The sequence below is a fragment of the Crocodylus siamensis genome, chromosome 2, assembly GCF_052110815.1.
Source record: "Crocodylus siamensis isolate JL-2025a chromosome 2, ASM5211081v1, whole genome shotgun sequence".
In the NCBI taxonomy this organism is placed as follows: Eukaryota; Metazoa; Chordata; order Crocodylia; family Crocodylidae; genus Crocodylus; species Crocodylus siamensis.
Genome location: NC_143396.1, coordinates 184,076,816 through 184,104,332, shown reverse-complemented (window position 1 = coordinate 184,104,332; position 27,517 = coordinate 184,076,816). Strand labels below are relative to the sequence as shown.

General features: G+C 42.0%; 1 protein-coding gene across 2 annotated transcripts; it reads right to left on the bottom strand.

The window, feature by feature from the left end:
- Window positions 1-1,516: 1,516 nt before the first annotated feature.
- On the bottom strand, window positions 1,517-25,657 carry TPH1 (tryptophan hydroxylase 1). Of its 2 annotated transcripts, none has more exons than XM_090032560.1 (11): window positions 25,485-25,657; window positions 20,217-20,354; window positions 18,776-18,959; window positions 17,283-17,383; window positions 16,553-16,620; window positions 14,879-15,075; window positions 9,992-10,127; window positions 9,276-9,402; window positions 6,989-7,084; window positions 5,718-5,851; window positions 1,517-4,284 (listed from the first exon to the last, which is right to left on the bottom strand). In XM_090032560.1, the coding sequence occupies exons 1-11, from the start codon at window positions 25,575-25,577 to the stop codon at window positions 4,110-4,112; spliced, it is 1,449 nt and encodes a 482-aa protein (XP_089888686.1). In that variant the 5' UTR covers window positions 25,578-25,657; the 3' UTR covers window positions 1,517-4,109. The 2 variants fall into 2 exon arrangements, with proteins under 2 accessions (XP_089888686.1, XP_089888687.1); XM_090032561.1 differs by lacking the exon at window positions 25,485-25,657 and adding an exon at window positions 23,299-23,399.
- Window positions 25,658-27,517: the final 1,860 nt, after the last annotated feature.

Sequence of the window (27,517 nt, the reverse complement as noted above, 5' to 3'; positions counted from 1 at the left end):
TCCCCCCGTCTACTGCAGCCTCGGAGTCCTCTTGGTTTTATTTTTTGGGGTGGGGGGAGGAAAGAAATAAAAGAGCAGTCGACTTCCCCTCGCAGATCCCTAGGTTTGCTGGTCCCCGCTGTAGACAGGGCAAGTCTCTAGGGAACTTGAAGCGCCCAGCACCTTGAAGCCCTCTCTACCCCTCTGATGGCAGTCTGGAGCCTTGAGAGGTTATAAACTGGGGGGGAGGGGTCATATGCAAATTACTGATCTGTTTTGAATAGTTGATTGGGTTAGTCCAAATAAAAGCGAGCCAGAGCTCGGCTAAGCCTTTTGTTGTAGCTAAGATGATTTGCTTACAACTGCTCTTATCTAATGCACCTTTTTATTCCCATATTGTGCTGGTTGCTATTTCCACCCCCAAAGAGAGACATGTTGACTAAGTTTGGCAGGTATTTTTGAAGCAGATCTTGGCAGCCAATGTACTGTGCAGCCCACTGGGAAAAATATGCCTGCCAGAAAGGGAAGCAGAGGTCCTGGCTTGGCTGCATCAAGAGAACGTATTAAAATCTACAGACTGCATCTCCTGACCTCTCAACTCTTCCATGATATATTGTGGGGAGCACTGGCCTGCTGGTTTCAGGGAAAGATGCATTAAAGGAAGGATATCTGCAGCTGGTCACCTCTTTTTCGGGGGGCATAGAAGGGCCCAGAATTAAGCCTGTCATGTTAATGATGATGATAACAGGTAGGATGTTTGTGTTTCTTTGGAAGACATGCGTGAGCTCAGCTTCTGCTTCAAAAATATTAATAAAAGTTAGGTATACAAACAAAACAAGCATGTGGCAGCAGTATATGGAGACAGCTCCTGGATTCATAGCTAAGGCAAAAAAACAAAAGCCAAGATGAAGAATGTGCAAAGTAGCATATGAAGACTTATCTAATCAGTTAGAAGACAAATGGTGAGCCTCTGGAGTTCAGCAGAGCACCCAGGCTAACAACACGTACCTGTGAGTGAATGTAAAAATGCTTCATACTGATTTGGTAGGTGTTTTTGCACACATTTGCTTGTGTGTAAATAATTATGCAGGCACTACTGCTGTGGCAGATTAGGTGTATAAGGGGCCAGATCTCATTCTCATTAAAGCTGGTGACAAATGCTGTATTTCTTCATCACAGACAGGAAATCCTAGTCCCTGCCTCAAAAGCCTAACATCCAGATATCTCAAACCTGCAGCAAGCTCTGTCCAAATGCATCTGCCTGCTACTGCAGACCCAACTGACATTATCAGGTGCAGAGTCCATCTGAAGGGTCTACCAACCCCATTCTACAATCCTCACCTCTCACTGATTAAATCAGGGTAACAAGAGAAAGCAATTCTGTCTTCAAATACATAATGCAATTTCCTTCAAGTCAATCAAAGGAAAGGGAATGCCTCTGCATTTGAGTGCAAAACTGAATATGGAAGAGCTGAATTGTTCCATGAACCAGGTAACCCATAAAGAAGAAGTGGCCACTTGTGCTTTATTGCTTGGCAATTGCATTAGGGTGTTTTTATTTTTATTACACGTCATGCTAACAAGCCAATGATTTTTGTTTTTCCAATATTCAAAGCATCCATCCATTGTATTTAAAAATATTTAATTATGTTATTACTGTTCTACATAGCAGGTTTAGACATAGTGAAACCAGATAATGCCATTAGAACCAGAAAACATATTATATATTAAATATATTACCAATAACACTTTGTTTCCTGTATTTGCAACAAAACAATCATAAAAAATGTAGGAACAATGACATTCTTTCAGAATTTTTTAAACTTATGTCAGCAATTCTCAACCAGGGTGCCATGAGATGTTTTTAAGGGTGATATGCAATATTCTTGGGTGTGCAAATACCTCCATATAATTCACAAGGTCAACCCAAAGACTTCAAACAGGAATCAATAGTGTCAAAAACATTCTGACCTACTATGGTCTATGTGAAGGTCTTTGCAACAAAAGAATTGCTGTAGTCTTTTACCATAGTCAAGAAACAAGCATTTTCTGAAGGATGCCCCGAATCTAAAAATGTTGAGGATTACAGACCTAGATGCTAGTAGGAATTCAGCCAGTATGTTGTTTTCTACTTGAAAATCCATATATAATACAGATCAATGATTTGAAGAAACACATTTTATCTTCTGTGTTTAAAATATACAATAATCCAAACTGCTTTTACCAAAAGGGTAAACACAAAACATTATTGCATAAGCAGATAACATATACCCACACACATCATCTGTTTAAACCAAGTTGATTTTTCTTCAAAGATGTGAAACTCCTAAAGACTATTTTAAAAAGTGTAATTTAAGAGTCAGACTAATTATAGCAAAACTATGGTCCTACATTAAAAAGAAAAACAAATTATGAAAGTATATATACCAACTAAAATGGTATAAAAAGCCAAGTCACATGGATATTATTAAAAAGGTAAAAATATTTAAAATTGGGTCCCTTGGGAATTTTTAGGCTGTTCAGTACTTATGAGCAGATATGGTCTATAGCACAAGGCCCACACAGCATTTATGTCCCACTTAAATCTGTTTCTGGGAATCAAAGGCAATTTCATTGAAGTCAATTTCACTCCACTATTCCAGTGAATTTACAGACTTTTGCAACTATAACTGTTGTCTGGATTTCCCCAGTCATTCATAGCAATGATTCATTTCCTAGCATGCTAATGAAGAGGCTGTGCATTTCAGGGATTTCCTACTAATGTGTGTAATGTCCTCTTAATTTACTTATTTCATCAATAGATTTTCACTTTAGGTACTGTGCCTGGGTGACCCAGTGCAAATGTACAGGCTGCTTTGACTGCACACAAGTTCGAAGACCTCACTGTTCCTTCATGTTGCCATTTCAACCCAATGCCACCTTCCACATCAGCAGAATACTCTCTAGGGGTTAATAGTTCTTTTATGCTAAAAGATATTAGAATACATGCCCTTCAGCTGCAAAGGCTTAGGACCTCATTCTATCAAATACTTATAACCCTCCCATTCTCAGAGGTTTAATGGGACATAAAAAGAACAGGGACAGAACTTTATGCTTCTTGAAAAGATCAGTTACATGGCTGAGCAGTTGGAAACACTTATTCTCTATGCACAGTGGTACTAGATAATTGCCTGTAATCTAGCTGTTATTTAAGAATTTGGCTTCACTTGGAGGAAGGTGTGCTGGATATTGAAAAAGTCATTTCCAGTTGTACCGGGTAGGTAGGTGTAACTATATCTTCCTGCAACAGCAAAGCTAGCTACAATTTGGTGGGACTTATTCCAGAAGAGGCAGGTGGCATTTCCACTACTGCCTGCCTTCAGAAGTTGTGCCTAGGGTGACCATAGGTCCAGGATTTCACACTGCGCAGTTGTCCACTACAAGCTTGAGGGTATAATAAAAATGGGTACCAAATCACTATGCTTACCAATCACGTAAGTTTACCAGACCAGCAATATTGTTTTGGTGCAACCACAGCCGATGAAAGGAAAGTCTAAAACACTGCAGTTTCTTCCCAATGAGCTTTTAGCACAGAGGCTTAATAAGCCATAGGTTGGCTCTGGCCACTGGAGCACAGACTGCATGGGGATGGGAGGCAATTCCAGTGGCCTTCTTAACTTGGAATGGAGGGCAGATGCCCTTTTTGTCTACCCTTCATTACACTATTCTTTTAGCAATTTTGGGTCTGGGTTGTCATGATGACTTGGGTGGTAGTACTGAGGTAGGGGTAGAAGGGGGTAAGAGGAAAAGTTTCCTGGGGAATTATCCCATAATTGCCTGTTTTATTTTCCACATCTGTGACAGCACCAGCGTATTTGGCCCAGTGATCCAGTCTATCCTGATTATTTCTCATGTTCCTACTCCAAGCTGTCCAAGGATGAATCCACCTTGTTTTCTTTCCCGATAACATTTATATTGAGGATCACAAAGTATTAAGTTCAAGGGATTGTTCCTATCAGTCATTCATTTTTCAGATTGTGAGAGAAGAGGATTATATGTACTGTGCTTACAATAGTTTTGTGCCTATAATAAAACCAAAAAAACCCCAGACAGAATTACTGAATGTGACAGGTTGACAGCAATACATTGACTTAAACTTCCAGCTGTTTGCCCATCTTATTAAGGGCATCACTAACAAGATCCAGGTCATGGCGTAGCTCATTCACCACACTAGCGATGCTCTTGGTGTCCTTCAGGATCTGTATGCTTTGTATATATGGGTTATACTTCACCCCAAATGGGCGCTTGATGGTTTTTGCAAATTCCCTGTTCAATTAAAAAAAACAAACAAACAAACAAACAAACAACAAAAACAACTTTTCAACTAAATTCAGCCAAAAACAGTAAGCCAATCATCACTTCTTGGTGTATAAGGGAGTGCAGCAGGGGTTCTGCAAAAAAGCCAACATTAGTGACCTACAATTTAAATCAGTTTTACTTCTTACTAATTCTGACCTGCTCTTTCATAACCTTTTCCAGTGTCATTCTCTCAGTTTTTCAATGGAGAAAATCCAAAGCATGGCAATGACTGCACAAACCCACCCAATATATTAATAGCAGAACCAGAAATAGAACCTATGTTTCCCTAAGTCCCAGTCCAATGGGCAACTGTCTTGCATGTGCTTTGGTAAAGTTGGGCAGCTGGGTTCAGTCCTGGCTAAAAACAGATCTTCTGTAACTTCATGCAGCTACTACCCATCACAAGAAGAGGTTATAAGCTAGTTCAGAATAAATACACTGATGTCCATTGCAGCCATGGAAAACTAAAATAATATGAGAATTGTCCTATTCACAACTGTCCTCTGGCACAAGGCCCTTGGCCCCCATCTACTTCAGGCCTCCAGCTTCTGTCTTGCTGTGCCCTTCTTGGGTACCAAGACCTTGGCCCCCACCCCACCCCCCGTCTGCTCTGTAGCCTTGTATTGAGTTGACGGAGTTATTCCAGATTTATACTCATGTAACTGACAGGAGAATTTGGCCTGATGGCTATAGCCAACATTACTTTCATCATGGCCCCAAAGTGTAAACTGTTATAGATCTTTTGTATAGCTCTGGAAAAGGTATCCACCCCCTTTTATTCATGGGACTAATCAGCTGACCTAAATTGTCCGTGGCAAGGGAAGCCAAACTTAAAAAAACAGAAGTTTATTGGAAGAGGTCATTGCAAGCATGTACCGCTGTGCACTGTATTATGCCCCTCTATTCCTAGGCTCAGGTCTAGCTGTTGTTTCCAGCCTCTTAACCACTATATGGCTTGGACCTCAGACCACTTAAAAATCATTTCTTTCTTTATGCCCCATGGTGAGAAATTCACCCCCGGACAGAGATCCAAAAGAATAGTCAATGCACCACACTAAGTCCCACATAAGCCATCCAAATAGGACTTAAATAGCACTTGAAAGCAAATCTAGATTTTTTTATTGCCAATTCCTTACCCATCAGATGGATTAGTGTCTGGTATGTTACCTTTTCTACTCTTTGTGGGCCTCTATAGATTCATGTTTGCTATAGGGTTTGCTCAGGTGGCATCATCATCATCATCATCATCATAATAGAAAAACAAAGCAAATACTGAACAGCAGCATTCTGCCAAGTGGAAAGTAATAAAGTTTTATTATAAAAAAATTTGAAGGATTTTTCTGGCAGATGCAGCAAATTAAGCCTGTCCTTCAGTAAGTGACAGATAAAACAAACTATACCTCATCTTTTCCTTTGCTTCTTCAAAACTTTCAGAAACAAAGTAGACTTCCTGAAAAGTGGTAATGAGGCATTCTTGCTTGCTGGTAGCCTTTGGATCAAAGGGCTTGACTTTAGCATTGCCAGAGAGTGCATGCTGGGAAATAAACAGTTACATTAATAAAACAAAAACATTAACATCATCTCCCATTATGCTACACATTAGCATTGACACCAAAACAATCCTCAGGGAAGATCAAGCCATAGAAACAATGAGTTGGGGAGGATAAAGTGATGCCATGTATGTATTAAATCTCTACATCACATTGTTTCTTAAGAGTCATGTCTGCTGATTAGCACTAGTTAACCCTTAGGAAACTGGATAACCTTAAAGAGCCATGTTCTGCCATTTCTGTTCTCACTGGGCATGTCTACACATTCAATTAATGCAGTGCAATAAACTCTAGGGCTTACTGCACCAGACTATTGCTCTCAGGTGCGCCATTTGAGGATGCACCAAGACCGCAACATACTGAGCCAGGTCAGAGCAGCCCCAGCTGGCAGGAGGACCCAGGAGTCAGCCTGCCAGCCCAGCATGGCTCTTGCCTGGTTCAACATGCTGTTGAGGGGCTGGCTGGGACATGATGATGCTTCAGTGCAGAGCTAGTCAGCAGGCTAGTACCCTCATGCCCCAGCCAGCCCATCTGCATCTACATGTGTGCTGCTGCTCACAAAAAAAAACTCTGCAGCAGAGTAGTACTTGTAAATATAAGTACTACCCTGCTGCAGAGTTTATTAGTTTCCTGCAGCCTAATAGGGCCACATGTGTAGATGCTGAGACATTTACTGTGGAATTAGGCAACTCCACAGTAAAAAAGTCTTGCATATACATACCTACTGTGTAGTATTTTGCTTATGTGAGCAAGTCAGTATATTTGAATTTCAGGCCCAGGGGACTGCTTACGTAGAAGGATGCTACTACATGGAGATGAATGTTATCAGGGCATGGTTCAAAAAGCCTTGGGTTGCTGTATATTGACAACACAGCAACTCAAGACCCAATTTTAAGGATTACAGGGCACTTACAACTCCATCTGAAATCATTAGGAACTGTAGAGGTTCAGGCTCAAACATCAAAAGGCACAAATTCCAGCCATTATCTACACATGATCTTCCCTTAAAAATCAGGTCTCTGGGAGTTGCCAAAATAAATACCTTCCAAAAGGTAAGCTTTACAGAAAAATCAGGTGAAAACAGAGAGAGAGTAAAGGGGGGTTTATTTTTCCATTCTTACCTTGAGTTCACTGATAGAAGAGAGCAAACCAGCTCCATAGACTCTTAGCCGTCCATCTTGCTTGCACAAACCAAACTCTACAGTGAAGAAGTAACACTGAAACAAAAAAGATGAGAAGAGAGTTAGAGGAGAAGAAAAAAAAAATAGCCTTTAATATAGGTGCAGCTAATAATGTGCTAGCTTTTGTAAATCAAGTAGATCAGGCCAGAGGGTTTTAGCCTGGGGGCTGTGATCACTAAAACGGTCAAAATCACCCTAATTTTTTTCACAAAGTATTAAATGGGAACGAGCCCAAAATGAAGAGAGATAGAGCAGCACTGAAATTGATTCTTTGACTAAATGATTTTACAGTTAAAGCTTCTTATCCAAGACTTGCAGAGGAGCTGATCTCAAGAGGGGCACTGAGATCCAGATCTGCACACAAATGTTCTGAAGCATCCTGCTGAAACTGCCTTAGGCAGCCAGCTCAGCCTAAAAGAATCCTTGCAAATGACAGGACTTAAGCCAATAAAAAGTAAAATCAAATGAAGAAACAGGAACAAGGATCAGGCTCAAATTTTGTTTTCTCTGTGGTTTGGTTATTGGAGAAAAATCTGATAATGTGCACTGTAGTCTGTTAGCTTTGGGGATTTCCAGAGGTATGCAAGGCAAAAAGTAAGATTTTCAAATGTGGTCTAATCATGATACTACTGAATATTATACGAATTTAATTTAGCTGTAATAAGAGCCAATTCATGCCGAGGTTTGGGGGAGGAGGGGGGTTTGTTGTCCCCCCCACCCCAAATCCTATCCATTTGATTTTTTTTCCTTAAAATATTTCTGGGAAGGTATTCAGAGATCTGTGTGTATGTCTGTGTGTCAGGGTGATTTGTCATGTGGAAAAAACCTCTCACAATTAAACCTCAAAAACATACATCCCACGGCAACTGCATTTCCTTCTGATTAGTTCCACACATTGTCATCATAAATTACTCTGGAAAAAAAAAATCACTGATTTTTGACTTTGAAAGATGGCATTCAACACTGAGAAATGCAAGGTGCTCTGCCTTGAGGAAAAAACCCACATTATACTTATAGGCTCAGCAGTGCTACGCTCACTAGCACCACAACCAAAAGGCACTTGGGGGTCAAGATTGACCACAACATGAACATGAGCCACCAACGTGATGCCGCAGCTGGCAAAACAAAACCCTGGCTTGCATCTACCAATGCATCTCAACCAATACCTAGGAAGTCATCCTCTTACTTTACTCAGCCCTGGTACTGCATCCAGTTCTAGGCTCTGCACTTAGAAAGGATGTGGAGAAGCTTGAGAGAGTCCAGAGGAGAGCCACATGCATGATTAGAGGACGAGAGAACAGGCCTTAAAGAGAGGCTGAAGGACATGGGACTCTTCAGCCTGGAGAAGCAAAGGCTCAGGAGAAATTTGGTGGCAGCCTATAAATATATAAAGGGTGTGCATCAGGAGCTGAAGAACATCTGTTTACCAGGGCACCCCAAGGGAAGACAAGATCTAATGGTCACAAACTCTGGGAAGACCTTTTTATGCTGGACATAAGAAAAAACTTCTTTACTGTCAATGTCCCCAGAGCCTAGAAGACTCCCCTCCAGAAGCAATGCAAGCACCTACTCTGGACACTTTCAGGAAGCGCTTGGATGCTTATCGTGCTAGGACCATTTGACCGCAGCCAACTTCTTGCTCCTTGGGCAGAAGGCTGGACCCAATGATCTAGCGAGGTCCCTTCCAGCCCTAATGTCTATGAAATCTATGAAAAGAGGCCTTCACCTAAAAGAAACAGAATATGGGGTTTTGACCTGAAGGGCACGAACCTCAAGGTTCAATGCATTCAAACCCACTTACTCGAAGGCTCAACAACCAGGGCCTGTGCCTTAGGTGGCAGCAGTGGTGGAAAGTTGGGGCCTCGGGTGGGCTGGCTGCGGAAGCTGTGATGGCTAGGTTGGCTGTGACAGCAGCTGCCATTCTTCCATCTCTAAGGTATCACCTAAGGCTGGTGCCCTGATTACCCACCCCTTATTACACTACTGCACTTACTATATTTCTCCCTGGTTAATATTCTCAAAAAAAACTTTTTGCTTCTGTTCTAGTATAGATATGGTACAGAAAAGACAGAACAAGTGAAATAATCAACTAATACAGGGATAAACTTAGTTCTAACGACAAAGCCAGCAAGTACTTTCATGGGAAAGGAAATGCAGAATGGGCAACTGTAGAATGCCGGGTACAAATGCAAGCAGGATTCATGTTGCCAGAGATTGGGACACTCACTGTTGCCAGTTTCTGAACAGCTTCATCTGATGCCCCAAGTGATGCCAGACCAATTTCCTGGGAGAACTGAGCAAAACTGGGTTCAGCCAAAAGCGGAACATGACCTAGAAGCTCGTGACAGGTATCTCTGTTAAAGAAACAAAGTGGAAGTTGTGCCATGATGACCTTTCCCTCTCTTCCCAACATTGAAAAAACAGCACCATCCAACCAAAAAAAAATTGTGCCACATGGAAACATTAAGAACATCAAAATGATTTAAGATCTGAAAGACAGGCAAATATATTGCATTCCATTCTTAATGACTGACTGTATCATTAACTCAATTAACATTCATTTTCATCCAAAAATATAAGTTCTTAAATCCACTTGTAGAAAGATTTTCCCAAAGTCAGTCTGACTCTGCTCCCATTAATGTCAGTGGGACCTTTGCCACTGATCATCAAGAACAACATTAGGCCAATGCTATGCACTTTTGCAAATCTCATACCTATAAATGTGCAGCATGATTTTCTTGTGTTGGGCACCCGCAAATGTCACTAAAATCAGTGGGAGGTACAGGTCCTTGGCACATTTGAGCACTGGACCCTTCTTGCCTATGTACTCAATTATGTAGGTAGAACCCTAACTACAGACACTTTTGGTTTTAAAATATGGGTGCTAAATGACAGGTTTGTGGGAATACTCAACTTTTATCCACAGAAATAAAACAAACTTACGGCTCTGGGGTGTACAGGGGGTCTGAGCTGTGTCTAATGTATTGAGTGCAGTGAAAGACTCTGAATGCCAAGCCTGCCAAGAAATCTCTGGGTGACAGATACCCAGCAACAGGACGGATGGTGAAACCTGTGCGTTCTGAAAAAACAGATAAATCATAGGTCAGTTCAGTGTAGAATTTTACAATATTCTAAACTGTGTTTTTCCTGTTATGACTGGAGTAAATACTAGTCATGTGGGGAAAAAAAATATCAGTGATGAGCCGAGACAGATGAGTCTACAGACATTATTATTATTACAGCAGGATATAATAAATAGAAATGAGACCATAAAAGGACCAGGAGGAAGAGGGGTGAACACATAATAGAGACTTGGGCTTGTGTTTATGATTTTTATGCAAATAAACCACATATTGATCAGTACTGCCTTGCTCTTCATACCAGTATATTCAGTGTTCCTATTATGCAATGATCCTTCTCTCTCTCCTGTGCTTTATTTTGTCTTCATGTAACAGATCACAAACCCATTGGGGCAGCCACGACACCTCCTTGTGGAACTGCAGCTCCTGTCTGGCTCAAACTCTGTGACCTCTCCCTCTAGTTCACTTGTCCACCATGCCTTAATCTTACTAAGAAAGGAGTGATAAAGGGAGGCTACCAACAGGCTTCAGAGTGAGCCTCAATCCCTAATAAGTCTCTCCTGGTTCAACTAGGCCCTGGTAGGGCACCTGTAGCCTTACGGTCAAGTTGCATGGCTCCTTTTCCTTCCCAACACCATGCCTCAAGCCTTGCAGGCATTACGATATCATTGTTCCCTCTGGAGCATCAGCTACCTCAGTCTTCACCCCTTTTAATCTAGCTAGGCCTGTTCACCTAGCCCCACTGAATCAGACCTTGCTTTAGAGGTACTAGCATCCCTCTATTGTGTTCAGTCTCTGAGCCCCTGACCTCTGTCTGCCAGGCTCCTGACATGCTATAGCTGCACTCCTCTAGCACTGGGCCCTTGGCCCCTATCTGCTTCGGGCCTCTGTCGTGTTGTGCCCCTCTCGGGCACTAGGACTTTGGGCCTCAGTAGCCTTGTACTGCCCCTCACTGGGCTCAACAATAACTCAGGCCTTGACCCTGCCCCTGGCAGGAGCTCAAGGCAATCGCATGCCTCACAGGCACTAATGAGACCTCCAAAACCACCCCTTACAGTCCCATCCCAAACCACCAGTGTAATCAGTAACAAAACTATAAGCCCCTGGCCTATAACAGATGCACAACAGTAGCTGAAACAGCTCTCTGCCCCTTTAAGAGGGCAAAATGTCTTCATCTCCTCCCAGGCACATCTTCCTGCCCAGGGCTCTTCCTTGGCCCCCTTGAGCCCTCAGACCCTCTAGTAAGCACCTCAACCTTCTGGAGTTAACCAAACCAAGGCCACTTGCCTATAAAAACCCACTCTCTCTCAACCCAGGTAATTTGCCTCAACTCCCCAGTCTGCAGTCATTCAATATAAACCAGTTTCGTTCAGGGACACAGCTGCCTTGCAACCTGGAGCTCCTTCCTGCATGGTGGCTGGGGAGAGACTACCTGACCAGTGTAGGCTCTGGCCTGAGCCGCCTTCCTACAGGTGAGCCCCTCTGCCACCTGCAAGCAGTTGGCTTGTTCTCTTAAAGGAGCAAGCACCTGAAGTACAGCAGGGCCCTTGGAGAACTACAGAGCACTCACATTCATGGACTCATATTTTAATGCCAGGAAGGCCCATTTTGATCATCTAGTCTGACCTCCTGAACAAAGACTATCGAATTTCTCCAAAAGATCTAAGATAAGCAGGTTTAAAGACCTCAAGTAAAAGAAAAATCTACTGCACACTGCATTTGCTTTCTAGAAAGGTGGTTTCTTCTCAGAGCAGATAGTTATTAAAAATAGTAAAACATGGTGTTTTTAAAATGCGCACTCTTCAAGCTGTATATACACTCCCTGGCCATGTCCAGAAATTTGGTTCCTCAGGAACAACTAGCAGCGCCACAACTTGTGCTGCCACTAGTTGACCCCAGGCCTGTGCCACATGTGCTCTGGTGGGTAGCAAGTTACACTGGCTGGGGTTGGAAAGGCTGGGGCCAGTACTGGGGTGGCTCCAGCAGCCTTATCTGGGGGCCTCCCAGGGCTGCAGCAGTGGAAATCCTGCCACATGGTGCCTGGCTGGCAGCAGAGCACAGCTCCAGCCAGCCAGGATCCAGCTTTGGCCGGCACACAATACCGCTGTGTGCACCGCTCCACCTTTTTTCCTGCCTTTTTTTTACCCCTGGATATCCAGGGGTCAAAATAAAACAAACAAAACCCAACCTTCTGTGCTGCTCCCTTGCAATGTGGAAAACACCTGAATGCATCTGCAGTGCCACATACCACACTGTTGCACTCCTCTCAATGTGGCCCCTGTGACCAGTATTGCCAAATCAAGAATTTATTGTTTTACTAACAATCTCCAAGCTTTTTTTAAAATGACACCCAAACTTTAATTGACATGTTCTATATAATGTAAAATGTAACTTTTCTGCCAGGCCCTACTTAGAAGGGCTGGGTTCAAATGTAGGCATTTAACATTAGCCATGATAAAAAAGTAAAAGTTTGGTTACTAGTAAAAAGTTTGCCTTAAAAAAGTTCTAAAGCTGACAGCCCTGCTTGACTGGTTTATACTGTGCTTCCTTCCCCCCCGCCAACCCCAACAGCCCCCTTACTCATCCCCATACCCTGATGCCCCCAACTGCACCCTACACCATGCTGCTCCCCACCACCATGCCAAACCCAACTAGTGTTACCCCCACCAGTCCTGCTCCCATAGGTCTGCAATGGACCGCCAAAGGAGCATTACAAACCCAGCAGTACTACTGGCAGTCTGGGACACACCTGCAGCAGCACATGGCTGAGAGGATGCTCCCTGCAAGGCACTGTGCTCCCACTCAAACACCTGGTGGCACTGCTATGCTCCATCTGTCAGAATTTCAGTCAAGCCATGACTGCTTAGTGGTTTTACTGACAGATAAAGTTTGGTTCTTTGTTGGTCTTTTTATATTTTTTAAACAGACTCTACTGACAGCCATTTTTAACCTGATTTTTTTTAATGAGTCAGTAAATTTACCTAGAGTTGGCAACCCTGCTTGTTATGCACATAAAACTCACTGACCTCAGTGGTTACACCAAAAAAATCTTTAAAAAAAAAAAAAAAAAAAAAAAAAAAAAAGGTTATATGGTATGCTGGGCAGGTTCTTGCTTTAGTTAGAAAAGAAAAACATGTAGGGCACTATAGCTTCCTTAGAGTGTTATGTTATGCTGTGGCTGCTTTCCCAATAAGTGCCTATGCACTGCTGTCCATACTGGATGGAAGTACGTTCATGTTTATAGTGCCAAAAAGAAAGAAATCAAGCTGCCCCTTAGTGGCAGTTAGTCTTACCTCAATCCCAGGTAAGCTCTTTGAAAAAATTATCCTGGCACACATCCAGGAGGGCCTTGCGGGGGAATGCATGCTCAGGGGCAACCAACATGGGTTCATCAGTGGCAGGTCTTGTCAGACCAACCTGGTGGCCTTTTACGATCAGGTCACCAAATCATTAGACGCAGGGGTTGCTGTGGATGTAGTCTTTCTGGACTTCCGGAAGGCTTTCGACACTGTCTCTCACCCTGTCCTCATCAAAAAGCTGGGAGACTGTGGTGTCGATGCCCACACGGTCAAATGGGTCGCCAACTGGCTGGAGGGCCGCACCCAGAGGGTGGTAGTGGATGGGTTCTTCTCGACCTGGAAGGACGTGGGCAGTGGGGTTCCGCAGGGCTCGGTCCTCAGGCCCGCACTGTTCAACATCTTCATCAGTGACTTGGATGAGGGGGTAGAAAGCACCCTGTTCAAGTTTGCTGATGACACTAAGATGTGGGGGGATGTGGGTGCACTAGAAGGGTGCAATAGGCTACAAGCTGACCTTGACAGGTTGCAACGGTGGGCGGATGAGAATAGCATGGGGTTTAACACTGATAAGTGCAAGGTGTTGCACATGGGGAGGAAGAACCGGCACCACACTTACAGGTTGGGGAACTCCCCTCTTGCCAGCACGGAGACGGGAAAGGATCTTGGAGTCGTCATTGACTCCACGATGAACATGGGCCGGCAGTGTGGGGAGGCAGTCAAGAAGGCCAATCGTACCCTGTCATGCATCCACAGATGCATCTCGAGCAGGTCCAGGGAGGTGATCCTCCCCCTCTATGCGGCACTGGTCAGGCCGCAGCTGGAGTACTGCGTCCAGTTCTGGGCGCCACACTGCAAGAGGGACGTGGACGATATGGAAAGAGTTCAGAGGAGGGCCACTCGTATGATCAGGGGTCAGCAGGGCAGGCCTTATGAGGAGAGGCTACGGGACCTGAACCTGTTTAGCCTCCACAAGAGAAGGTTAAGGGGGGACCTTGTGGCCTGCTACAAACTGGTCAGGGGGGATCAGCAGGTATTGGGAGAGTCCCTGTTCCCCCGTGCGCTGCCAGGAGTGACCAGGAATAACGGTCACAAGCTGGCGGAGGGTAAGTTTAGATTAGATATTAGGAGGCGCTACTTCACAGTCAGGGCGGCTAGGGCCTGGAACCGGCTTCCAGGGGAAGTGGTGCAGGCTCCTAGCCTGGGGATTTTTAAAAGGAAGTTAGATGAGCACCTTGCCGGGGTCATCTGACCCCGGTGCTCTTTCCTGCCAAGGCAGGGGGTCGGACTAGATGATCTACCTAGGTCCCTTCCGACTCTAGCTACTATGAAACACATCATAGGCCAGGAGTTCAAAGGCATTTCAGTGCCTTAAGATTTAAAGGTAGAGGTCTAGTGGTTTTTCAAAAGCTCATACTTCCTATTGGTATAGCTTATTACAGAGAACACATTACCTTTCAGGAAGCGGGATACATCTTCCAGCTGAGGGATATTGTCTTCTCTGTACCCACAGTACTTGGTGAGTAAGGGTAAGTTTTTAAGGTACTCTCTGCAGGCATGGGTTGGGTAGAGCTTGTTAAGCTCTCGGAAAACAGTGCCCCAAGTCTTGATCTCCTCTTCAGTGAATTCAATCTTGGGAATTGGGTCACCACTACAATGAGAGGGAAAAGCAAATACGTTAATCTGTACTGAATGTCTTCTGAAATGCATAGCTTATTTACCTAGCAATAGTTATACATCTGTGAGGTCCAGTCATGATTAGGATCCCAGTGAAAAGGAATAATACAAACCCCAGGAAAGATGAGACTTCTGCTAGAAGTCTAACAGTTTGACATAACTCTTATTCAAGACTTTCTATTGACTTTAGGAGAACTGGGTCAGGTTTTAAGATCCCTACCTTGCAAAAAAGTTTACTTAGAAGCTTAACACTGCACACTAGATGTAAAATTAAACACTACAGATCAGGAGCTAACAAACACATTACTTTTCCTAGAAGAGCTCTCAACCTGTGCATGAGAATTGTTCATCGTCCTTTCTGAGTTCTTTAAAAAGGAAAGATAATTATTTAAGTTCACATCACAATGATTCTAAACATCTAAATGTGCATTTGCCATGTGAAAATCATGCTCTGATACAAGAGAGTGATGAGTATCTGTCATAATGTATTAAACATTGCCTATCGCTTCTAATTAGCCTTCTGGCTCTTGAAGAAGCTGGATTAATACGAGGGCATGATCCAAAGCCCGCGGAATGCAATGGGAAAGCTATATCATGATTCCAAGATGGCCTGAGTAACAAATGTGATAAGCATTAGCCTCCCAAGGAAAACTGTGTCAATATAATGACGACTTAACAATACTGTTTTCCTACAATGGTGGTTGATTGGATTAGCATATGCTGTTGCTGTGGTTCTTATAACATTTTTATGTCATTCCCAGTGGAGACTGTTAATCCAGATAGACAACATCAATTTGAAAAGTAAGTTCAGAGGCAAATTATAGCAACAGGTAAGAGGATAACTGTATTTGACACAAGGAGATCCTGCAGTAGTGTCTTAAATACTAGAAGTCCCCTTCCATTCAGCCTTTCTAGTCTATTAGATGCAGTAGATTAGTTTGAATAACTAGAGCAATGGTTAATTTTCTTGCTTCATTTATATTTAATAGCCAGCAGGCTAGATACCAACTCCTAATTCCCACTTCTGTACGTCATTCCAACAGCAGATGTCTACCCACAAAGTCACCATGAAGCTTACAATTTTACATCATGTGCTCCACATCCCCTCAGTTATAGGACATGTCTAGGGAAGCTGGGAGAGTGAGCACAAAGGCATGAGGGAGGTCACCAACATGTAGTGCATGCCACCAATTCCTAGAAGGTGGAATCATTGCAGTGTAAACCCTGTAGCTGGCCCAACTGGCCAGCAGTGATTAAGTTATGATTTGACTTTTAGTCCAGCTGGGAGTCAAAAGGAGCAGTAAGGTGGTTTATTTGGCAAGGAGCAGTAAGGTGCCAAACCCAGCTCAGGGAGACCTGGGCATCTGGCCTGGAGAACAAACTATTGTTATTTCATCCATTTCAATATTGCAAAGCAAAAAGAGACCCATTTTGAAAGGAGATAAACTTACTGTTTGTATTTCATAGCCAGGTCTGCAAAATACTTTCGCCTCTTACGATACACATTGTCTTTGAAACCCTGCAAGTGCAGAAAAAAAAAAAAAGGATACATTTCTATCTTGCAACAAATAAGCCTATTCAATAAAGAAAAGGGGTGGTTGAGTTTTGTCACTTAAAACAAACAGGAAATATAAGCATTAAAGTAAAAGCATGTTCTGTGAAAATGGATGGTCAAGATAGGAGCCTGCTAAATGTTAAGTGAAACGTTATTTAATAAATGCATTCCCCAATTAAATCAACAATCAGCAATTTCATTGGCTAAATCAAGGGTTATGCACATATTCTGTAGACAAGGATTCCTTTCTTGTCACTTACACAACACTGCTGTTTAACTTATTATTCTTAATCGCAGAATTTAACTGATTGTTCTTAATCAGGTCAATGTAATTTTTCTTTTTATAGTGGCAAGCAGGGAATATGCTAATAACAAGGGAGGAAAATTACTTTTAAAAAAATCGTTCCTCTTGACTATTCAGGCCTGTGCCTGCTATTTTACTCCAGCCAGACTCCTCTTAAAATCTACTGAAATTGAAATCAATGAGAGCTATGCCTGAGCAAAGACAACAGGCTGAAGTTCTTAGGTGTTACATTCCCCAAACCACAAAGCTATCGAAGGAAAAGAAAAAGAAAAACCATGATCCGTTTTCATTTATTGTTGCAAACAGTAGAAAAGCTACTTACTGGGTGGTCAGCATCCAAATCAGACCCATACATCAGAACACGGTTTGCACATTTATCCAAATCTGAGATCTTCTTAGGAAACCAGGGGATATTCTCCATGTCTAAAGAATGCATGACATCCACAGAGTTATTAATAAAATTAAGTGCATTCAAAGAGGAAATACCAGTTACAAGTTAGTCAAGGCAGTTGCAAGTGAACTTCATAAAGTAAAGAAAGAATAAAAAGCCCACTGCCTATCTGGCACCAACACAGCATCTATCACTTCCTCCCGTGTCAATAAAACATTCTGTTCAGAGAAAAGGAAGTCACTAAAAATAGTGGGGAAGGAAACAGTTAACTAAGGGCCTGGAACTAACATGGTTTTTCTGTGGTTTTTATTATTTCTATTTGTGCTATAGTAATGTCTAGAGGTCCCAAGGGAGAGGTGTCCCATTCTACAAGCCAGCAAAACAAGGCTACCTTGGTTCATCTTCTACAAACCATGCAGCAAGAGCAAGCATGCACATATGTAAGAGGAGTTAAAGGTAGTGTGGGCTTACTGCACATCAAGTCTGTTTTGTTTTGTTTTTTCCTTCTGACATTACCATGAGCTGGTTGCCCTGCTTGTGGCTGGTTGTTTCTGCAAAGCCGAGTCAAAGCAAAAATGGATACAAATTCCCCCAAGTTAGACTGTCAGCATTCTGCACCCACTCTGCAGTGGCAATAAAATCCAAGATGCAGAACAGCAGAGTATTAGAATTCCTACCTGAGGGAATTGCATGCAAGGACCCTTGTGTAGGCATCACACCAGCTCCTGGTCTGGAATGATGCTTCATATCTGTATGTGGAAGTCTGCAGACACTGTACATTTGTGGTCTTGGACCCACTTTCTATACCCAGCCCCACATTTAAACTACTGTCCAGACCTCAACAGCTGTAAGTCTCTTACTTCACCCACGCCTTTCGTAATGAGACTGAGACTACTATGGCTGTTATGCTGCACTGCTATATAACCATTCTCTTGGGTGGATCTTCCTTCCCCAATTAAGGATGGGTTTTTTTCTCCACACAAGTTCAGTATTAACCCAGGCTCCACTTCCCACACTGGGAAAAAGGAAAAGATGGAAACAAGGGGAAATGATCAGCATCCCCTGGATAAAACAAGGACTTTATGGAGTGAGAGTTTCAGCATGAGAAAAAGAGTACAAGAGGGTATCTCTACGTGGGGGAGGGAATATGGAAGCCCTTCTACGAGGAAAATCAGAATGGGTGTGATGTGCAGTCAGGGATAACTTGTACCAATTTGAAATGGGGAACTATATTCTCATCGAATATAAGTCTACATAGCCCAATTGATTTCAATGAAACAAAACTGGCACATCCAACCTGAGCTCCTCCAACAGAAAACATAAACAAGTAATGGGGGTACAGGAGACTAATTCCCCAAACGGTTGACAAAAATATTTTAAACCAACATATTAAAGATGTTTCTAAAACACCCTTTTTTACTTACCATCCTCCTGAACAGTGAAGCCATCTGTGGGATTCATAGACACAACATTAACATGGGATTTCAGGAGGTGGAGGATTTCATTCAGCTGTTCCCTGTTACTGTCACAGTCCACAAAGATCTCGAACTCTGAATTTCTTTGCCTTGACTTTCGAGACTCTATGTGAACCAGATTCACGTGTTTCTCCTATTCATAAGAAACAATGTTTTAAGACAGCTTGATGAGATAATCTACACTGTTTGCCAAACAAATTTTCTGCTGCTTGGCAGTAGCTCTAGGAAGTCATTTTAGTCAGCCAGTTGTATAGATAGCAGTTTATTTTATTAAAAAAAAGATAAGATAGTTTGTTTAAAAACTGCCATAGAAACAGTCTAGAAAGTTACCATAGAAAATTAAAGAGGGGCTATTTTTTTCTGTTTTGACCTAAAAGGTAACACAGTAGAAATATACTATATTTAAATTATTCAGACAGAGAAAGTCATAATAAAGCTGATCAAATCCCATTTTTCTGCCAAACTTTCCACTGAATAATGACAGAGTAAAATATGCAGGTCAGTTATAGTAGACAGGAAAATTGATTAGCAATTGAATCAGTGTAAATCACTGACTGGCAGTGAAGTCACCATACATTTGTTTCCTTTTCAAGTAAAGGAGATACTATGTTTTCCATTAGTAACATTAAGTTAATCTGAAAGCAAGGTCCTTCTCACTAGGTTCTACAAACATGAATAAATAAGGTTCTCTAAGCAATATTGCACAAACTCCATGCTGCAACTGGAGGTACAACTGCGGCACATAGAGGCATACACTCTTCTAAATTTAGTCTAGCTAGCTAGGGTAACAATGGTAGTGAAGATGCACAGATTAGAAATCCACAGGCGCACCCAGCATTCACAGTAGGCTTGTGCAGCCTACACTGAAGTCTGCCATGGGGTCAACACTGCTATTGTTATACAAACTAAGTAGATTAAAACTAGTACAGTTATATGCTGTAATCCATCCTGTGATGACTCCTCACTCTCCCCGAACACTGAAAGTCCTATATAGACATTGTGCTAAGATTCAGAGTCAGATATTCCTCAGCACACACAGCAACAATGCAGCCTCTTCAAACCAATAAAGATTATTTTTTGCGGGTCCAGAAAAAGAATTCAACCAGCCCTCCTACTGCAAGATGGTCATCACCATCAAGGACATTTTCAGGAGATAAGCAAAGCAAGCAGTACCAAATAAGCCCAAGCTGCCAGGTTAAGTGCTGAACTTCCCAGCATCTGAGGTCTTCTACCCCAGCCCCTACTTCTGTAGACATGGTTAATTATGGGATCCAAGTTGAGACAGTATTTCAAGGCTAGGTCCCTATTTAATAAAGGATATAATTATGCTATGTGCTAAGTCTCTATATATTTTTTAAAAATCTTCTGGAGAAGTGTGATAAGTACATACCTGAAAGAGTTTTAGGGCCTTTACAAGTCCTCCAACTTCATTCTTTAAGGAAAAAATGATGGCTGCTCTACCTCTTTCAGATGAATTGTCTTTGTTCTCTTTATTGTCTTCAACCACCATGTAATTTGACTTATTTAACTAGATGCAAATAAAAAGGACATAGATTTTTTTGAATGGGCAACAGGCCAGAAAGAAAAAAAGTCTCCTGTAAGGTTCATATACTATATTTTGCCATAGGGTAGTATCAAATTTTGACTGGACAACTACAAAAATAAAGCTGACACCAAAATCACTATGCATAAAGTTAAGAACATGTCAAAACTTTGTGGGATTGGGGTTTACTATAGGCGTTTAAAATGTGCATTTGGACCCTTGTGCGAGGTCAATAATAAATTCTGTGTCAGTATAAAGTATGTATATTTCATCAAACTATAATGAATTTCACTGCCTCTAAAACCCCCAAATGAGTAGTGAAAGTAACATGAACTAGCCTGAAATACTCTTTAAGGGTTAAATGAAAACTTGAAAAGATTGTTGTAGAGCTCTAACTCCAAAGCCACTGGAAAGATGGATTATGTCTTCATATGCTAGGCCTGAAATTTACTCTCTCTTGCATCCGAGTCAGGATTTTATATCCTTGCCATTTAACTGTAAGCTACTACTCTTACAAAGGAAGCAGACAAAAATCTAATGCAACCAGAACACTGGGCTGAACAAAACCTGTTAACTAAAAACTTAGCCCTAGTCTGATCAGCACCAACAAAACCAGTCTGTTTCCTCAGTTTCTTGCTACAGGCTTTAAAGAAAAACACACCCAGATCAGGAACAAAAATACTCGAAACATACAGCAAACCTAGGCCATGTTGTTGAATGCACTACCAGGTGTAAAATCCTGATCTTGCTGAAATCAATGGGAGTTTAAAATCTGAATTGTAGCCTGTGGGTGACAGATATAAGTGGAAATGAAATGAAAACAATTAGAAGTGGTAAGTAATGCAAATAATTTTTAAAATGTAATGGTAAAAAGATTCTGCTTCCCACGGCAGCTATGTTCAAACCTTGTGTAGAAATGTAAAAAGGTACATGAGGGACTAGAGACCTGGTCTGGCTGTTATCTGTAAAAGCCACTGCAGGCAGCATGGGATATAATGCTATGAAAGAGCTGTTATTGATCTATTCTATCTGGCTGATGTCTACTTAGTTGGGATTGGAAACGATAATGATAATAAAACTGCAATAAAACGGGGGAAATGTGTTCATGAAACTACAAATTTTCTCATTTTAAAATTAATTCTTCCTATTTTAATCCCTCTGAAATTCAAAATTGGAAATCCAAATATTTCTATGTCCTAAAGAGCTGCTGATGAAACAGGGAAGCGCTGCATCAAAAAGCTCTCTTAAAATTTGCTTATTTAATTCTCCAAAAAAATTAAAAAAAAATGGTCAGATGAAATTAAATAAAAAAAATGGTGTGCACTCTTACTACATACTCTGCTTGCAGAACTCGGGACATAACTTGATGAAAAATTTGAATTACATTTTCATTTAATATTTACAATTATTTAAATTTTCAGAAAAGGACTTAAGTGGATTCTATACACTAGTGAGTAGTTTGGAGCATGAGCATTTTATATCTTACACCATTGGCTGATCCACGGTTCACTGATGACAATGAAAATACTCCCACTGACTTGCCTGAGCTCTGGATTAGGCCCCTAAGCATCTCTAAAGATTCTTTACTATAGGATGAATGTTGATTTTGCATAGATAGCAATACTAATATTGTCACATAGGTTCCAATTCAACAAAGCACTTAATTCCTGCTGACTTTCATAGTCTTAAATTCTTTGCTGGAAGTGGGCCAGAGGTTTTAATCCAGAGTCCACTGAACAGAGAGTTTTTTCAATGGACTTCAGTCGTCTTTGGATTAGACGCAGGAAGGACATAGTTAAAAAAAAAGGAGCATTTGAAGAGTCCTCCCATAAAGTGGACAGAACAGGAAATCTAATGATCCTTCCAATGGACAATGATGGTACTCTCAAATGCAAAAGTCCTTATTTCCATTCAGTGGGTCAAACTTTAGTCAAGGCTCTACATTAGGGGTATGTAGAATGGGATGTCATGCTCCAAGGGTAACAGCTGTCAGACAGCAGGAGTATTTCATATAACAGATTGCCCTGATGAACTGCTAATGATTGCCTTATAACCACTGCCTAAAAAGATCTGACAGTTACCAATGACATAACAAAGATGTACAACTGGGTATAAAATGTAAAACTTTTCCAAGCCAACATTGCAATATCTTCCCATTTCACATTGATTCAGCTAAGAAAATGCTGAAGTTAGCATCAGTATATGTAGTGATGTTTTCAGCAATTAGAAAACACTAGACGCAGAAAACACATAAAGTGCATATTGTCTATTCTGGTATAATCTCTAAAGTGTATCTAATCTTACAAAATTGAGAATAGAAGGGAAGCTGGAACCTTCAAGTGAACAAATCCCTAGAACACAGGATATATAACTGTGCAAGGGTAAAGACAATATTGAAGTCCAATACTGAAGACAATATTACTGGAAGTCCAAAGACAATATTGGACTTCCAATAATAATGTTCTCAAAAATTAAGAAAAAGCAGGATGGAAGAGAACCTTTGCCAACCTTTGATGCAAGAACATGGCAAAAGTAAAGTAGCAGCGTAAAAAAGGACTGGATTTTTTTTTGGGTTGATATCTTTTATTGAATCAACTGCATCCTTGAGACAGAACTACACAAAAACTTTCAAAGTGCAGTGCATTCTTTTTCAGGTAATATAAAGTATTACTATTCAACATCAGACACAATCTAATTCCAATTGTACCTCTCATTTACCTTTGTCTGATTCTCCCCCCACTCCTTTTCTTGTTGGTACCCATGAGTCCCTTTCAAAGGAACAGCATTTGGGAAAAGCTAGATGTTTTTGTTGAATTTAAAAAGAGTTCTCTTTTCAGAACAGAAAGTAAAAGTGCATATAATCCATCTACCCTGCGATTCAACCAGGAACAGAGGGGAAAAATTATTCCATAATAAACATCTCACACACCTCGAAGAAAGTCCAAGGCGATACTTAGATTTGACATTCATTCTGCTTCTAAAGTAAGGTAACAATCACAAAGAGTAATCTTTCACACTTGGTTATATCTCAGAGTCAAAAGAGAATAGAACCCATAAATCACAAGCACAAGTCAAAAAGAGGTCACATTTCACATTTTAGGCACTCCAAGATCCACGGATGCAAGTGGAGTTATTCAAAATACATAGGGCTGTATCTGAAACTAGAAGCCACATTGCCCAGAAAATGCTCCTCTTTCTAGAATGCCTTCAGTACAATCATACTGCTACGATTAAATGGACAGCGATTAAATGGAGAGTTATTAAATGTCTCTGTGGTATTTGTTCTAATCCCATTAAGAAGTAAAATGTCAGCAGGTATTTCAGTCCAAACAACTGAAAATCTGGCTTAAACTTATTGGCCCTACTTTGTACCCAAGGAAAGTGTTTCTAATCCTAAATGAAAAAAAGTGAAAAGACTGTAAAAGCCAACAGATCTGACAGTGTCCACGAGCATGCTCTTTCTAAATTCTGGCAAGGTCATGAATGGACTTCAGGGATCTTTTTAATAGTTAGATAAAGATTATACACCTGGTCCTGCAAGGTAACCCAATTTATATCTGACTTCAGTTAGCTATGCCACCCCATTCCAAGAGATGCTCTATTGTAACTCTGGGTGTGAGATATAGATTCTGCTCTTTCTATAATTAAGATACAACAGTTGTTCTCAATCTTTCTGGACCCTAGGTATCTCTTGATAGACACAAAGCACTCCTCAGAAAATGGCAGCGTTTAAGGTTCCACTTGATTTTTGACTGCAGAAAAATACTAGAGCAATCTGTTGCAAAGACCTCAGAAAGACTACAACAGAACAGAATGGCTTTAAACGCAATGGATTCCTATTTGAAGTCTCTGGGCTTATTTTGTGAATCGTGTTAGCACAGTGCTAACATTACATAGCACCCCTGAAAGGATCTCAGGACACCTCAGGGTGCCCCATCACCCTACTGGAGAGTCAGTAAGGTAGGGGAAAGGGGTAAATGGCACCTGACCTGCCCCCTTTTCTCAAACCCAATTTGTTAAGGGCATGTGTTAGTGCTGAACTAACACCCAGCCATCAAGGAGCATCTGCCTTTCCTAATCTCCTCCGGATCTCAAGGATGGGGGGTATTCACACCACTTAAATCCAGTGCAGGTTCACCAAATATAGCTCTCTCATCTCCTTCACCTGCCTTCCCAACTGCTTGCTCCAAAAGGTCTCCAGAGCCCCAGCCCTCCCTGCTCAGCTTGTGCATTTGCTATGGGTTCAAATACCAGAAGACTTCTGTTGGTTTGTCTTTTTTATTAGCATGAACAAATATTTCCAGGTCCTTGCTGCCCTGCACAAGACTAGCTCAGGGTAATCTCTCTCAATCTGTGGTAGTGGGAAGGAGGGCCTTAGACTACTCTGAGTGAGCCGTTTCTCAGCCGACACAGCGGCTCTTGATCTCAGACACCCACCAGCTGTGCCCTTGGAGAGAAGTCCCTCAGCCTCTTCTACTAGTGGGGTACCCAACTCTCATGTCCCCTCTTTGTAGGGCTGATTGTTTGGCATCAGGTCCCTCTGTCTGTGCCCTTGGGATCCAAATCTTTGACAGTCCCCAGGACCAGAAAAGTTTGAATCCCAAGGAGAGAAAAGTGGAAGCAGCATCTCTCAGCCAGGGTGCCGTGGCCCCCTGCGATGCTTTGAGATCTTTTTGAGGATGCCGCACGACATTAGTTTAGTGCCATCAGGCATGCAAACACAGCACACAAGATGACCCCAGCGACCACAAGCAGGCAAAAGCCTTCTGACCCGCTGTGAGCCCTCCATGACAAAAGAATCACTCTCCCCCTTTTTCTGTGGATCAAAAAACAAGTGGAAATCAAAAGGGAGCATTTTCCAAGCAGGGGCAGAGTTGAGGCTAAAAGAGGGGCTGCCGAGTTCCCAGACGCTTGCCTGGGATGGCTCAGCCTGCGGGAGCGGGACAAGGGGCCCTCCTGAGCTCCCTGCCAGCCCTGCGTGTCCAACAAGAGTCTCCAGGGGCTCTGGGAGAGGGGAGGCCATGGAGCCAAGGCAGGGGTCTTAGGTGCGACCCCATGGGACCTAGCTGCCAGCAGGCAGGGGGCACACGCCTCCCAGGAGCCCTGGGGCCTTACCTCGTTGTTGAGCTGGTTCTCCGCGAGGTGCGAGGGGCTCATGGAGTCGAAGGAGCAGCCCCGGCGGGGCCCGTCGCTGTGGCCGGACAGCATGGCTCTGCGCTGCCCTGCGCGCCCGCTCCGCGCTATTTATGTCCATGTCCTGCCCAGCACGTGCGCGGAGCGGGCGTGGCTCCGCCCCCTGCGCCTCTCGGCGGGGCGGGGCGGGGCGGGGCGGGGGCCTCGGCTGCGCAGCAGCGCGGGCGGGGGCGAGCGGCGCTGCGGGGCCCGCGCCCGGCTGTGGGGGGTTACACTCATGTACGTGTGTGTGCATGTGTGTATATGCCCGTAGAGATACACACGTCTATACTTATGCCTATGTAACATCCATCTATATATAGTGTGTATATATGTATCCAGATGCATGCATATCATGCATATCTATATGCATCTAATATAGGTGCGTGTGTAAATACACATATACATATATCTATATATAGTGTACATATGTATACAGATATACATTATACACTATCTGTACATAGATTTGTGTGTGTGTCTATACACACACACACCCCTATGCTATATGCAGATAGATATGCACATATGTGCATGTGTCTATATACACACATCTATACTATATGCATATATAGTATATATATGACATATCTATGTATGTATGTAGACAAGGTTCTTTGGGTAAATGTGATTTATTAGACCAACTCAAATAGTTGGAAAAATTCTTCTTTGCAAGCTTCCAAGTTTAGCTTGCTAAGAAGAATTTTTCCAACTATTTAGTTGGTCTAATAAATCACATTTACCCAAAGAACCTTGTCTGCCTATGTCCTTAGATCAACACAGCTACAACCTACACCCCTGTATATAAGTATGTGTATGTTACAGCATGCATATGTATATAGATATATGTATATGTGTGTATACACACATCTATACTATATACATATACTATACATGTACATAGCTATATATATCCATATACACATATACATATATTTACATACATCTACGCATGTATGTACACATACCTATATACACACATATATATACTTCCACACACATTTATATATAGTTGTGTACTGGATATATACTATATAGACTTCATATTTTTGTTTATATGTTATATTTATTTAAAATATAGTATATTTTTGTTTACATTCTATATTTGTTTATATCATATAACATTACTTATGTATTATATTATCTAATAATGGGTTGTGCGTGCATTATACTGATGTGATGTACACACATATTCAGAATGTAAAAAATCCTGTCATGTATGCATATCTATACATACATATACCTACATATATATATATATATACACATATATACATACACACATTATCTATACATACACACACACCTAAACATGCAGAAATTGAAGAATCCACACACACATAGACACACACACATATATATAAGCACACATACATATAAATGCACATATATATATACATACCTACATGCATCAAAAATGTAGAGAATCCTCCCTCATATATGTACATTTATACACACACATATACATTCTTACACACAGAGAATGTACACACACACACACGAAAGAAAATTCTTTGAAAGATGTTCTTCCCCCACCCCCGCCAAGATGCTCTAGTAGCTTAGCACAGTCCCAGCTCCAGACAGATCTCCTCTCAAGATGCTGATAAAACAAGACACCTGGGATGGGAAATGAATTAATTTCTCTCCTCCTTAGGCAGAAACCCCCGCAGGGGGGCTGGCATCAGTGCTTTTCTGCTAATCCTGATCTGCCCCCCTCAGGTGCAGAGGACAGACAAGGAGAAAAGACAGGCTGCTTCAGAGCAGCACTGTACCTATACTACTGGAAGTCCTGGGCAAAATTTTAGGATCAGCCTCCCCCTTCATCAGAGATAATGATAATAATAATGATAATCAGACAGGATAATTATCCTTTTTGGGCCCCCTTTCTGTTAGGTCCCCAGGTAGCCACCCAGTTCACCCATGCCTGCATCTGACCCTGCTTCAGAGAGACATTTGGAAAGGTGCTTTCCTCCCCC

Bases quoted from the DNA above. Each gene is read 5' to 3' on its own strand.
- TPH1 (XM_090032560.1), bottom strand. From the start codon at position 25,577: ATGCTGTCCGGCCACAGCGACGGGCCCCGCCGGGGCTGCTCCTTCGAC. The intron at 15,076-16,552 runs GTAAGTTTATCT...CTCTCATTGTAG, and splicing joins CTGGCTATGAAATACAAACA to TGGTGACCCAATTCCCAAGA. The intron at 7,085-9,275 runs GTGAGTGTCCCA...TTTTTGTTTCAG, and splicing joins CTGTTCAGAAACTGGCAACA to TGTTACTTCTTCACTGTAGA.